General features: G+C 42.8%; 1 protein-coding gene across 1 annotated transcript in view; it reads left to right on the forward strand.

The window, feature by feature from the left end:
- The window catches only part of LOC139265634 (insulin receptor substrate 2-A-like), a 75,603-nt gene extending 60,769 nt beyond the window's left edge, over nucleotides 1-14,834 (forward strand). The window contains exon 2 of the mRNA XM_070882792.1: nucleotides 9,094-14,834. Within this exon, the coding sequence (XP_070738893.1) occupies nucleotides 9,094-9,098 (5 nt within the window). The 3' untranslated portion in view covers nucleotides 9,099-14,834. The remainder of the gene's footprint in view (nucleotides 1-9,093) is intronic.
- The last annotated feature ends 629 nt before the right edge of the window (nucleotides 14,835-15,463 follow it).

Consider the following 15,463-nt stretch of genomic DNA (forward strand, 5'->3'; position numbering starts at 1 on the left):
TATTCCGTAGCTCCACCCATACTGATTCTGCATCATCCAAGCTAATGTCCTTTCTTACTATTGCATTAATTTCCTCTTTAACCCGCAATGCCACCCTGCCTCCTTTTCCTTTCTGTCTGTCCTTCCTAAATGTTGAATATCCCTGGATGTTGAGTTCCCAGCCTTGGTCACCCTGGAGCCATGTCTCCGTGATGTCAATTACATCATACCCGTTAACGGCTATCTGCGCAGTTAATTCGTCCACCTTATTCCGAATACTCGTCGCATTGAGGCACAGAGCCTTCAGACTTGTCTTTCTAACACACTTTGCCCCTTTAGAATTTTGCTGTAATGTGGCCCTTTTTGCTTTATGCCTTCGGTTTCTCTGCCCTCCACTTTTACTTTTCTTCTTTCTATCTTTTGCTTCTGTCCCCATTCTACTTCCCCCTGTCTCCTTGCATAGGTTTCCATTCCCTTGCCATATTCGTTTAACTCCTCCCCAGCAGCACTAGCAAACACTCCCCCTAGGACATTGGTTCCAGTCCTGCCCAGGTGCAGACCGTCCGGTTTGTACTGTTCCCACCTCCCCCAGAACCGGTTCCAATGTCCCAGGAATTTGAATCCCTCCCTTGTGCACCACTCCTCAAGCCACGTATTCATAGAAACATAGAAACATAGAAAATAGGTGCAGGAGCAGGCCATTCAGCCCTTCTAGCCTGCACCGCCATTCAACGAGTTCATGGCTGAACATGAAACTTCAGTACCCACTTCCTGCTTTCACGCCATACCCCATGTTCCCAGTTATGACTTCCCCTGATTCTGACTGCAGGGGACCTACGTTTGTTTTTACTAACCTCTTTCTCTTTACATACCTATAGAAACTTTTGCAATCCGCCTTAATGTTCCCTGCAAGCTTCTTCTCGTACTCCATTTTCCCTGCCCTAATCAAACCCTTTGTCCTCCTCTGCTGAGTTCTAAATTTCTCCCAGTCCTCAGGTTCGCTGCTATTTCTGGCCAATTTGTATGCTACTTCCTTGGCTTTAATACTATCCCTGATTTCCCTAGATAGCCACGGTTGAGCCACCTTCCCTTTTTTATTTTTACGCCAGACAGGAATGTACAATTGTTGTAATTCATCCATGCGTTCTCTAAATGTCTGCCATTGCCCATCCACAGTCAACCCCTTAAGTATCATTAGCCAATCTATCTTAGCCAATTCATGCCTCATACCTTCAAAGTTACCCTTCTTTAAGTTCTGGACCATGGTCTCTGAATTAACTGTTTCATTCTCCATCCTAATGCAGAATTCCACCATATTATGGTCACTCTTCCCCAAGGGGCCTCGCACAATGAGATTGCTAATTAATCCTCTCTCATTACACAACACCCAGTCTAAGATGGCCTCCCCCCTAGTTGGTTCCTCGACATATTGGTCTAGAAAACCATCCCTTATGCATTCCAGGAAATCCTCCTCCACCGTATTGCTTCCAGTTTGGCTAGCCCAATCTATGTGCATATTAAAGTCACCCATTATAACTGCTGCACCTTTATTGCATGCACTCTTAATTTCCTGTTTGATGCCCTCCCCAACATCACTACTACTGTTTGGAGGTCTGTACACAACTCCCACTAACGATTTTTGCCCTTTAGTGTTCTGCAGCTCCACCCATATAGATTCCACATCATCCAAGCTAATGTCTTTCCTAACTATTGCATTAATCTCCTCTTTAACCAGTAATGCTACCCCACCTCCTTTTCCTTTTATTCTATCCTTCCTGAATGTTGAATACCCCTGGATGTTGAGTTCCCAGCCCTGATCATCCTGGAGCCACGTCTCCGTAATCCCAATCATATCATATTTGTTAACATCTATTTGCACAATTAATTCATCCACCTTATTGCGGATACTCCTTGCATTAAGACACAAAGCCTTCAGGCTTGTTTTTTTAACACCCTTTGTCCTTTTAGAATTTTGCTGTACAGTGGCCCTTTTTGTTCTTTGCCTTGGGTTTCTCTGCCCTCCACTTTTCCTCATCTCCTTTCTGTCTTTTGCTTTTGCTTCCTTTTTGTCTCCCTCTGTCTCCCTGTATAGGTTCCCATCCCCCTGCAATATTAGTTTAACTCCTCCCCAACAGCACTAGCAAACACTCCCCCTAGGACATTGGTTCCGGACCTGCCCAGGTGCAGACCGTCCGGTTTGTACTGGTCCCACCTCCCCCAGAACCGGTTCCAATGCCCCAAGAATTTGAATCCCTCCCTGCTGCACCACTGCTCAAGCCATGTATTCATCTGCGCTATCCTGCGATTCCTACTCTGACTAGCACGTGGCACTGGTAGAAATCCTGAGATAACTACTTTTGCGGTCCTTTTTAATTTAGCTCCTAGCTCCCTAAATTCGTCTTGTAGGACCTCATCCCTTTTTTTTTACCTATATGCACCACAACAACTGGCTGCTCACCCTCCCTTTTCAGAATGCCCTGCACCCGCTCCGAGACATCCTTGACCCTTGCACCAGGGAGGCAACATAGCATCCTGGAGTCTCGGTTGCGGCCGCAGAAACTTCTATCTATTCCCCTTACAATTAAACCCCCATCACTATAGCTCTTCCACTCTTTTTCCTGCCCTCTTGTGCAGCAGAGCCACCCACGGTGCCATGGACTTGGCTGCTGCTGCCCTTCCCTGATGAGTCATCCCCCTCAACAGTACCCAAAGCGGTGTATCTGTTTTGCAGGGGGATGACCGCAGGGGACCTCTGCACTACCTTCCTTGCACTTCTCTTCCTGTTGGTCATCCATTCCCTATCTGACTGTGTATCCTTTACCTGCGGTATGACCAACTCACTAAGCGTTCTATTCACATCATTCTCAGCATCGTGGATGCTCCAGGGTGAATCCACCCGCAGCTCCAGTGCCGCAATACGGTCCGTCAGGAGCTGCAGGCGGATACACTTCCCGCACACGTAGTCGTCAGGGACACCGGAAGCGTCTATGACTTCCCACATAGTACAGGAGGAGCATAACACGTGTCTGAGCTGTCCTGCCATGACTTAACCCTTAGATGCCTGTGTGTGGATTTTTTTAACATGTGGTGACTGTTGCACATCAGCCACCATACAGGCTTGACAGAGCTAGGCCTTTATCCAGTGGCAAGGGTAAACCAGGACGACTGGAAACCTGCTCTGCTGCACAGACCTAGTGCGCACACATATTGCAGTGTGGGCTGGCCCATGCTGCCCCTGGACCCTCTGCTCTTCTGGGCCCCACACCCTCTCATTTGCTGCACCTCCGCCATGATCTCTCGCCGTTCCTCCACTACAAAACATTCGCTGCACTTACGGCTCATCTCTTGTCACATCTCAGCCACGATCTCTCACTGCTCATCCGCCCCGCCCCGACCGTCCCGCTCCTCCGCTGTGCCTGGGCCCCGCCGATGTTCTTGCCCATGCTTTAACCGGCGACCTGGGCCTTGATGACGTCACCCAGTCGCCCACCTCGAAGTTATCTCACACTTGCCGCGACTCACGCTGGAAGTTGTAGTGGCATGCTCCAGCTCTTGTACTCCTGACCTGCGGTGGTGTCCTTTCACAGGTCGGAGTGACCCATGATGTTTCAGGGCCCGCGCTCCAGGTGCCACATAAAAGGTTACTTCCTTCCAACTGCCTGATATATACCACAAAGAGAATGAGCCCCATGGAACCCCACTGGATCCAGCCTTCCAGTGACAAAAATACCCATCAACCATTACTCTTCGCTTCCTGCCTCTGAGCCAAATTGGATCCAACTTGCCACTTTGCCTTGGATCCCATGGCCTTTTACTTTCGTGACCCGTCTGCCACGTGGGACCTTATCAAAAGCTTTGCTAAAATCCATATACACGACATCATACGCACTGCATCTACTCTGTCAAGCCCCCTCAGAATCTTGTACGTTTCAATAAGATCACCTCTCATTCTAAACTCCACTGAGTATAGGCCCAACCTGCTCAACCTTTCTTTATAAAAAAAAAACCACCTTCTTGGGAATCAACCTCGTGAACCTTCTCTGAACTGCCTCCAATGCAAGTATGTCCCCCCTCAAATAAGGAGACCCAAACTGTGTGCAGTACTCTAGGTGTGGTCTCACCAATGCCCTGTACAGTTGTAGCAGGACTTCCTTCCTTTTATACTCCATCCCCCTTGCAATAAAGGCCAACATTCCCTTTGCCTTCCTAATTACTTGCTGTATCTGCATGCTAACTTTGTGTTTCATGTACCAAGGACCCCCGGATCCCTCTGTACCGCAGAATTTTGTAATCTCACCCTATTTAAGTAATACGATTTTTTATTTTTCCTGCAAAGTCAATAACCTCACATTTTCCCACATTATACTCCATCTGTCAAATTTTTGCCCACTCGCTTAGCCTATCTATATCCCTTTGCAGATTATTTGCTTCCTCCTCACTACTTGCTTTCCCACCTAACTTTGTATGATCAGCAAATTTGGCTACATTACACTTGGTCCCTTCCTCCAAGTCATTAATATAGATTGTAAATAGTTGAGGCCCCAGCACTGATCCCTGTGACACCCCACTAGTTACAGTTTGCCAACCTGAAAATGGCCCATTTATCCCGACTCTCTGTTTTCTGTTAGCCAATCCTCTATCCATGCTAATATATTACTCCCAACCCCGTGAGCTCTTATCTTATGCAGTTACCTTATAATTCCTTCTGGAAATCCAAATACACAATATCTACTGGTTCCCCTTTATCCACCCTGTTCATTACATCCTCAAAGAACTCCAGCAAATTTGTCAAACATTTTGTCAAATAGTGCCCTAGGATCTTTTACATCCATCTGAATAGGCAATTGGGGCCTTGGTTTAACTTCTCACCTGAGACTGCAGCTCTGACAATACAATACTTCTTCAATACTGTACCGTCGAGAATATATGCTCAAGTTCTGGATGTGTACTTGAGCCCTCTTATAGTGGAATCATAAGAAGTTAATGTGCCTGTGTAGGAGGGAGATTTTGAGGAAGTGACGGCTCAAATGTGGACTGTGGAAAGCCCTATAATGTGATATACGTAGATTTCTGAAACAGTTGCACACAGCAGGCCATTAGTTAAACTAAAAGCTGCAGGATTCAAAGTAAATCTTGGGAATGACTAAGAAGCCAACTGAAAGGTAGAAAACACTAAGTGGAGTTATGTTGGGTATTGAGTGCGGTGCCTTAGGAATCATTGTTGGGACCACTAAACTTTCTAAATAGCAAAAATGATTTGGACTCGAACTCTGTAGATTTACCAAATTTGCAGATGATGGTGTAATCAGAAGGTAGCCAATAAATATAAAATGAGTTGGACAACATGTGTAAGAAAGCAAAATAATGGCAAGTGTAAAGTACTTCATATAGGAAGACATGCACTCCTTGGGCCCAAGTTTTGGGTGAAGTTGCTCCTAGTTTTTTGGAGCAACTAGTTTAGTTTGGAGTATGTTAGAAATTGCAATTCTCGGATATTAGTTTGCTCCAGTTCTAGTGAGTTAGTTTAGGTTGGCTTTAGGTAAGGTACTTTCTTTTCAAAAGGGGGTGTGTCCAGCCACTCGGGCCTGTTTTGCAAGTTTCGGCAGTGAAAACTTACTACAAACTAACTTAGGATGGAGTAAGTGTCCACTTTTGAATGTGTGTGGGGGGGGGGGGGGGGGGGTGAGTGTGTGTGTGTGGGGGAGAGGCTGGAAGGAGGCACCCCTGCTCTCTCCTCCGGCCCTTCGATCATTGAGTGCCCCCCAACCCACGCTCCTCCATCCCTGTTGCCACGCTCCCTCCTCCATCTGTTGCCACGCGCCCCCCACCCACTCCCGGTACCCATGTCCCTCCTCCCGGTATTCACGTCCCGTCTCTCCTCTTTCTCCACCCCCCCCCCTCCCGGTATCCACACACTCTCTCTCCTTCCCCCCCCCCCTTCCCGGTATCCACGCTCTTCCCCTGGTATTCACGCCCCCCCCCCCCCCCCCCCACCCGTTCCAGTAATGATGCAAGGGCAGGAAGTCAGGCCACTGCTGGATATGCTTTGGCTGCAATCGGATAGGTAAGATTAATGTTTTGAATAATTCTCAAAGTAAGTTGTTCACAACTCATTGGTGCATATTGATTATGCTGAGATATCGTACAGTGTATTTTAAAAACAAAAACATCCAAAATGTACTCTTAGCCCACCTCGTGGCGCTGAGCCAAACAGACCCACAAAGATCCCGGGTTCAATTCTGGGTCTGTGCACTATTCATACTGCATACAGCACTGTAACTGACTTTTTAATATTCCAGTACAGGTTGAACCTCCCTTATCTGGGACTCCCTTAACCGGCACCACCCTTCGTCTGGCACCATTCCCGGCCGCTCCGACATGAACAAATTGAAGTACTTCCTCGCTGCTAACTCCCGTAATCACTGGCCTGACCCTGCGATCCACCGCCCCCGCCCCCCCAACGATCTCTCTGTCGCACTCCGAGTCCCAAGCCAGCCAGCCCCGATATCCCCATGCTCAGTACCTGTACCATCCAATTTAACGTGACCTCCCGTCGTCCGGCAAAATCCCTTATCCGGCACAGGCCACATCCTGAGGGTGCCGGATAAGAGAGGTTCAACCTATAGTATATAGTGTCTTTCTCACTCTTGATCAGTACTTAGTGATCCCTGTCACACGTGTGCACATCTGGATGTTGAAATGAGGTCAGGATCACATAGAAACATGGAAAATAGGTGCAGGAGTAGGCCATTCGGCCTTTCGAGCCTGCACTTCCATTCAATAAAATCATGGCTGATCATTCCCTCAGTACCCCTTTCCTGCTTTCTTTCCATACCCCTTGATCCCCTTAGCCGTAAGGGCCATATCTAACTCCCTCTTGAATATATCCAATGAACTGGCATCAACAACTCTCTGCGGCAGGGAATTCCACAGGTTAACAACTCTCTGAGTGAAGAAGTTTCTCCTCATCTCAGTCCTAAATGGCCTACGCCTTATCCTAAGACTGTGTCCCCTGGTTCTGGACTTCCCCAACATCGGGAACATTCTACCCGCATCTAACCTGTCCTGTCCCATCAGAATCTTGTATGTTTCAATGAGATCCCCTCTCATCCTTCTAAACTCCAGTGAATAAAGGCCCAGTTGATCCAGTCTCTCCTCATATGTCAGTCCTGCCATCCCGGGAATCAGTCTGGTGAACCTTCCCTGCACTCCCTCAATAGCAAGAACGTCCTCCCTCAGATTAGGAGACCAAAATTGAACACAATATTCCAGGTGAGGCCTCACCACGGCCCTGTACAACTGCAGCAAGACCTCCCTGCTCCTATACTCAAATCCCCTAACTATGAAGGCCAACATACCATTTGCCGCCTTCACCGCCTGCTGTACCTGTATGCCAACTTTCAATGACTGACACCCAGGTCTCGTTGCACCTCCCCCTTTCCTAATCTGCCACCATTCAGATAATGTGTCTTTGCATTTTTGCCCCCAAAGTGGATAACCTCACATTTATCCACATTATACTAAATCTGCCATGCATTTGCCCACCCACCTAACCTGTCTTAAGTCACCCTGCTGCCTCTCAGCGTCTCTCTCACAGCTCACACCGCCAACCAGTTAGTGAATTCTGCAAACTTGGAGATATTACACTCAATTCCTTCATCCAAATCATTGATGTATACTGTAAATAGCTGGGGTCCCAGCACTGAGCCCTGCGGCACTCCACTAGTCACTGCCTGCCATTCTGAAAAGGACCAGTTTATCTCTATTCCTGTCTGCCAACCAGTTCTCTATCCACGTCAGTATGTTACCCCCAATACCATGTGCTTTAATTTTGCACACCAATCTCTTGTGTTGGACCTTGTCAAAAGCCTTTTGAAAGTCCAAATACACCACATCCACTGGTTCTCCCTTGTCCACTCTACTAGTTACATCCTCAAAAAATTCCAAAAGATTTGTCAAGCATGATTTCCCCTTCATAAATCCATGCTGACTTGGACCGATCCTGTCACTGCTTTCCAAATGCGCTGCTATTTCATCCTTAATAATTGATTCCAACATTTTCCCCACCACTGATGTCAGGCTAATCGGTCTATAATTATCCGCTTTCTCTCTCCCTCCCTTTTTAAAAAGTGGTGTTACATTAGCTACCCTCCAGTCCATAGGAACTGATCCCGAGTCGATAGACTGTTGGAAAATGATCACAATGCATCCACTATTTCTCGGGCCACTTCCTTAAGTACTCTGGGATGCAGACTATCAGGCCTCGGGGATTTATCGGCCTTCAATCCCATCAATTTCCCTAACACAATTTCCCGCCTAATAAGGATATCCTTCAGTTCCTCCTCCTCACTAGACCCTCGATCCCCTCGTACTTCCGGAAGGTTATTTGTGTCTTCCTTCGTGAAGACAGAACCAAAGTATTGTTCAGTTGGTCTGCCATTTCTTTGTTCCCCATCACACTTGGCTTTGATGCCCTCCATGCTCAAGCAGTCTGCAGATAATGTCTAGTTTCCTGCATGAATGCTCGGATAAGGTAGAACATTTTTTCTGATCCCATAAAATCGAAGCATAAGTCACTAACATTAGGAGAGAACACGATTAGGAAAGAAACAACATTTTAGGATAGAAGTACAAATATCCTGTGCCAAGGAATAGGTTGTTGGTTCCTAATACCAGTCATGCATTTGAAGAGACGGCATAGAAAGAGAGTTATCCTAGGTCACTATTGTGCATCACCCGGGAACAGTTTCATATCCTGGGAAAAATATTTGTTGCAAATTAAATTATTGAGGGTTGAAGGGTTTTGTATATTTTACTGTAAAAGTGATGTTTTGCACAAGCTTATTTCTGAGTACAAAATAGTGAACGGGCTGTATTGTTTATTCTTCACTTACAATACAGCACTTTGTAACCAGTCACTTGGCCAGTTTTGAGTTGCAGCAGTGAATGTTAATAAGATGACTCGATTTTCATGTAATCTGCGAGTGTCGTAACTGGAATGAATTTGATACTCAAAACTGGACAGAAATCTTGAACTGAACGAGGTACGGGTTTGCTGCCATATGTACTTTTTAGTATTCTGTTTTTAACCATTTAATTTTCTGTTTTCTGCAGACTAAGTACACCGACCTGATTTAAATCCATGTCCAGAGAGGAAAAGGTTGAGTGTATCGTTTCCCATGGTACTCTACCATGCATTGTACAACCTGCTCGATGGAACTGGTACTGTCTAAAGCAGTCACCTTATTGCAAGAATATACACATACCTCCTGCTTTCCTGTGAGCACGAGTGGGAAAAGTCAACACATGAATCTCAACAGGAACTCAAATTGCTGCCTTTTTGGTACTTCCTTCAACAAAAAGACACTCTTCCTGCAAGTTTCAGCTGAGCAAAAAAGAAAAAAAGAGCCATAGCTAATGTGAACCTATCTACTGAAATGCTTTAAATCCATTTGAATGTTAACAAGTAAGAGTAAAATGTTCCCCAGTTCACACACTAATGGGCTTTCTTTGACTAGTGCTATTAAGATAACCACAACTGATGTGACTGCTACCCGTCCATAATGTCGTATGAAAAACATTTCTCAAGTGCTTCGTAAGCCATGTAGCAATCACTCGTGGAACATCTTGTATGTTCCAACACATCCTTAAGTATATTCTGTTTTACTATGCATCCAGATTTAAGTTATTTTGGTGGGGTAGCAGTTTTGGAAATGAATCCTTACAAAAGACTGGTGGATTTTCTAGACCATTGTTTAAGTTCATGCATTACACCTTTGGCAAACGAAGCTGGGATAGTTCAGCAAATTCCTACGGTATTACACAGCTTCTCAGACCAGCTGTACATAGTTCATTGCTTTCTTCTTCCCTGCTTTAACTTGTGCTAGGTTTCAAAGCAGTCATGTTGCAACTCATGTGTGGCCACCAGCCAAGTAGGCCAAATTGTTAAACCTTGTGAATACAGCATAGGCTGACCCGAAGTTCAAACTTTTATGGGCAAGCTAACTTCTCCTTGAGGTCACAAACTACGAAAATATTTGTAAACCCATTTTAAAAAAAATTCAGGTATTTGATATGTTCACTGTCAGTTATGCCTCAGCAAATTTCATTTTACCAGGATACATTTTTGTGTTTTTTAAAAGCTATGGTGTTGTTGATGGCTCTTGATCTGCATAGGCACTATGTAAATGCAAATGAAAATCCACTCTCCGTATCCCCAACTGACAGAATTTACCCTTTCATAAATGTGTATTCTCCCAAAAGTCATTATCATGGTGCATGATTTTAAAAAGCTCTCATTGACATTTACAGTATTCCTCGTAGCTGTCCTCTATAGAGTTAATTCACTCTTTTGTGATGCACTGCCTTTGTAATATCACTGATAAATCTCCACATCCCTTTCTGCACAGCTGCAGAGGGAATGATGCCAAATATCGTCATCAGTCGTGATTTTTCTTTTCCGTGTCCCTTGGTCCACTTTGCTCGCAGTATACTTCTCATGTATTCAATTTGACCAGTGTGTGTGTGTGATTTTATTATTTTTGCTTTCCTTTTTTTGTCCGAACAGCAGCTAGTCATTTTTAAGGTGCGTTTCTTTTTATGTTGGGTGCAGTTTTGGGACAGTTTAAGCTGCAGAAAAATGTTCTACTATATAAAACTGAGAACTGTGAGAAGGCTTAAAAAAATATGTATTTTGTGAAAAGGAATTATGCAGCTTTAATTACTGGTGCACGATTCTAGGTTAGACTAAAAAATTTGGTTCCAGATAATATTGTGCCCAAATTTTATTGCAGCTCTCAAGTACTGCTTAAGAAAACACATCAGCAGTGCCTGCAATAAAGGTTATAATTGAAACAGAAGTTTAACGGACTACTCCGAAGCACCAGTCACACAAGATATGCAGTGCCCAATACAGAGCGTGCTACTTTTTAAAATGATTGGTTATTCAAAAGGTCACTTGGATGGTCATAATATTCAAAATATTTTAAATCGGTTTGGTTAGATCTATTTTGGGTTGTTGACTGAAGCACAAGTGATTTTTCTATCATACATATTCCTGAATCATTGAGACATAGTGTTTATTTTTATGGTACTGAGAAATCATGGACCATGGTGCTACCCTTCAGCAGTTTGTTGAACTGTAGGAAGATATGAAATCCCCTGGCTGCTTTTAAAAGGTGCATTAACACTCATGTCTAAGTAATCAATGATTCCCCCACCCAAGTACAAATTAATCCAAGCTGTTGGGCATGGTATTCATTTCACTTGGCCTGTCTGTTATTCATAAATTCAGTGTTAGTATATACACTAAAAATCATCCAGCTTTTTAATAATACTGGTTTCTGTAAAAAATGAAATAAGTATTTTCTGTTAAATCCAACTAACCAGGTCAGTTTCAGTGAGGGAATAGTCTGATACACACCAAAGCAACATTCTTGTTCAGTTGAAGGTATTTGTATTGAAATCCTTGCCATCACTAGGCTATTTTCATTTCATTTGAATTTACTGTTCAGCTATAAAGGAAGCTAGTCTTATTTGGAAGGGGAAGGCATATAGAGGCGCAGGAATGAGAGGTTGGCTGTCTCATTGCATAAGATGAATCAGTTTTCTACACCATAAAATTATAGGAGCTAAGTTTGCTTCTTTATACTCTTTGGTCCCCCTACTTCCCCACCCAGCTGCACTGGAGGTTTATGACCTTGCCATTGGATGTCTGGATAGCTGAGGCCCTTCTAGAGGTAGGAAATGGAATTTTGGAAATGTGTGGACCCCTTTCACACATTACTAGTACACAGTGTGCACATTACCTGTTTGCTTGTCCCCTCAATCTAAGAATAAATAGTATGTGGGATGGGGAAGCAATTTTTTTTAAATTATGGGGGGAACCATTTGGATGATTAGCAAAGAGTTAAGTAACTAGTTTACATTATATCCACATGCAGGAAATCGGCAATCTTGATTGATTTACCTTAGTACAGTATCATGCTAACTGTATTGGTAGCCTAGGAATCTAGCTTTCAGCAAATTATCTGCTGAGACAATTAACCATCTGGGGTACACTGTATTGAGCCATGTTTCAGAATACCCTTAAACAGATCTTAATGAAATGGACTTTACTGTGAGAAATACTAAGTAACTATTAAGATAAAATAATTTCTTCAGCCAGTCAAATCTGACATGACAATTTTCTTCGTAGTTTGTTTAGTTAAAGTGTGTACCAGTCTATAACATTTGCGTTGCCCTCAATTCCAGTACTCACTTCCTGGATTAAATATATTTTCATGTGGGGAAAAAATGGTCCAATAATATTTAACTATTATCATCTGTACTTTTTACAGTAATTACAATAACTTCCAATTAAAAGTTGCTTTACCAAGCTTTAGAATGTAAAAAGGAAGGCAGCTCTAGGAATGGAGGACCCAGTTTGTAGACTTTGGATCTTTATTATGTTCATTGGTTTAAAAAATATATTTTTCAGGGTTTCTCTGATGCTTTGTATCTCCATTGAAACTGGCAGACCAAAGTGATTTAAGCCGAGGAGGGATTCTTTTTGAGAATCTATTTCCTAATATTGATGCTTTCATGATCTTGTCAGTTTTTAGACTGATCACTACCAAACGCACCTTTTATGACCAGGAGTGGTGATAGTGATCTGAAAGCAGATTTCATTACAATTATTTCTCCATTAGGAAACCTAGATAATCTCCATGGCTTATGTCACCTAGCCTGTCCATTCCATTGTTTTAAGTCGACAACTGAGGACATGGAAAGAAAAATCACATGCTGGAAATCTCAGATTAGAAACAGCAAAGCTAGTGAAAAAAGTGTTTTATACCTTGGGCACAACTAGAAATAATAACTTGATGATCTAGCACTTGCCTCAACCAACCACCAAGAATGTTGTAATAAAGGTGATGTGCATTAATAAGGATTTTATATTCTAAACATATAGTAAAAAAAAACTACATTTTAATTGAGCAGTTCAGATGGCACCATAGCAGAAAATTTCCAGTGAATGTCAGCAATACCCTAAGATGTGTTTACTTCCTAAAATTCCTTGCTGCTTATGATGTATGTACTGAATAATCTTAAGTTGCTGTGTGATGAGATTGTTTGCATGGTAGAGGCAGAGCTATGTCAGTGAAAAGATAGTAATTATAATGAGAAAAATAGTATGTTGCATTGTGCAACAAAGTTAATCAAGCTATTTTCTCTGGCATCAGATGACCGGTACTGATAAACTTTACAGTGTATATTATGATTGGAACAAAAAACGGTACTAGACCTGTATGAGGACAGTGTGGCTCCATAGCTTGTACCAGTGACTGCAGATTGCACCAGTGTAACAAAGGTACGAATGCTATGTGCTGGCTTTGTACCACAGACAGTACTTTGTGGATTGTAATAGTGAGGTATGAGTTCTAGATACTGACCCATCCCAATGAGAGTGCTATGTGGTTGTGATATTTATAAACACCAGATACTGCATGAATCTGTAATAGAGATAGACATACCATTCTGTTAAGAGATCTATACTGGCAAAATGAGGGGGAGGGGGGTGGGATTCACAGCTACACATCCATTGTAAGACCACTATAGTTCTAACTTGAGGGGTTTTGAATTCTATACAGTTTCCTGAATTTAGTGTAGCTAGAGGTAATATACTAGTACCAGTGGGTACTAATGAAAAATGTAGCAGATCTAATTGGACTGGTACATTTTGGTACTAATGGTTATTTTTTTATGAGTTTGTTTTGATAGTTATGAAATAGTCAACATACGCTGAGAAAGGAATACCAGCATCATCATGCAGTTTAGCTAATAAATCAAACACCTAAGTCCTGAAAGCTACTAGTGTACAAAACTGAGCACTACGACCTGCGTGCTGATTTTATACAATAACCTCAAAAGCCAATTTATGGCTAAATAGATATGGCATATACAATATGCAATTTTTTTCCTTGGTCTACTTGTAGCTTAGAGTTAACTAAATTATTCAGTATTGTGCTGGAAAGCTATTTCCGAATAAGGATTTACATATCACTTGATAGGTACGGAAGAAATAATTTCTAAAAATTGTTAAAAGTAAATGAGGGCAGGTACTTGCTTCCATGTGAAAGGAAAGGTATAAGTGAAGTTAGTAATTTGCAGGTTTCATCAAAATCTAGTAACTATTTTGCATCCTTTTCTCAGAACATAGGTCAATACCTATCATTTTTGTGCATCAGAAGGCTACTCTCCTTGCCGTCTTTTCCATTGTGGTTGGAAATTGCACAAATCCTGGAAGAGGGTGGGGTGTTATAGTGATGTACAGTTCACTTGTTAATGTCACCAGAATCATTATTCAAAAGTGATTGTTCCAAGTTACTGTAATGGGCTACATAAATGCACTTAATTATTTGATTTTTTTTTAAATTATGAACCTTTGGGGAAGGGGGTGGAGAGGGAGAATTGCTTTTCACCATGGCATGCACAGGTACCTTCCCTCATCTTCACATGCAAAATAAAAGTTGCATCTTCCAGACAATATTATGCTGCTGTATTATAAAAGAAAACAAAGATGGAGCACTTGTATTCCTTCTGTAAATTAATTTGACAAATGGACATTGTTTTTTTTTGGCTGTACAGAAAAGCAGACAGTTGATACTCATATATATTCCTGCACCACACACAACAGAAGGTTAAAAATATCTAACTTTATCTTGCTGTGTCTTCCACTGTAAATATTGTTTAGCAGTTTAATGTTAATCCACCATGTCTGTGAATGGGAGACTGGCTTAGAGTTCTGTATAGTGTTTATATTTATCACAAATGCTTTCCATAGAGCTACATGCAATAAAATTGTGTTCATGTTATTGCTTGAATCTCTTGTGTAATTTACTACTTGTCAAAAGGAAACATTTTTTTTTAAAGTTCTGGGGTTGAGCGGGTGGGCAGGTGACCTGCTCTCATGCCTCTCGTGATCTGATTTCTAGTCTGCTTTTTCAATTTGTGCAATAGCAGCTCCAGACAATCATCTTTCTGCCCTGGTCAATTATTAATATCCTTTTCTACACCCTCATGGCAAAAGTGTCTCTACCCCGGACATGTGTAAAGTCAAAACTTTAATTTTATAATACTACTGTGCAAAGTATTGGTGCATCAGCACACATGTCATTGGAGGATCCTCTCATTTGGCTCAGCACTGAAGTACTGATTCATTTCAGATGCCCTACAGCAAAGTGATAGGTGCACACCTGCTCCGTTCTTTGTTCAATAAGGTCATGTTATTTTTGTTTGGTGAGTAAACTGGCTCAGTTGGAGGATGTAGGAAACACTTTGTGTTGATGTGTAGAAAGTGATGGGCCTTCCTACACTGCTCACATTTATTATCGGGTATGTTGGCCAGTTTCCCCCTCCTTACTCCTTTGTCACGATACCTTCTGCCCCAGATTTTGTTCAGCCAGCCCTTCGTCTCCACCTTTGATGATCTCGTCTCCGGCAA

This window comes from Pristiophorus japonicus, chromosome 6, assembly GCF_044704955.1.
Source record: "Pristiophorus japonicus isolate sPriJap1 chromosome 6, sPriJap1.hap1, whole genome shotgun sequence".
Classification (NCBI taxonomy): domain Eukaryota; kingdom Metazoa; phylum Chordata; class Chondrichthyes; family Pristiophoridae; genus Pristiophorus; species Pristiophorus japonicus.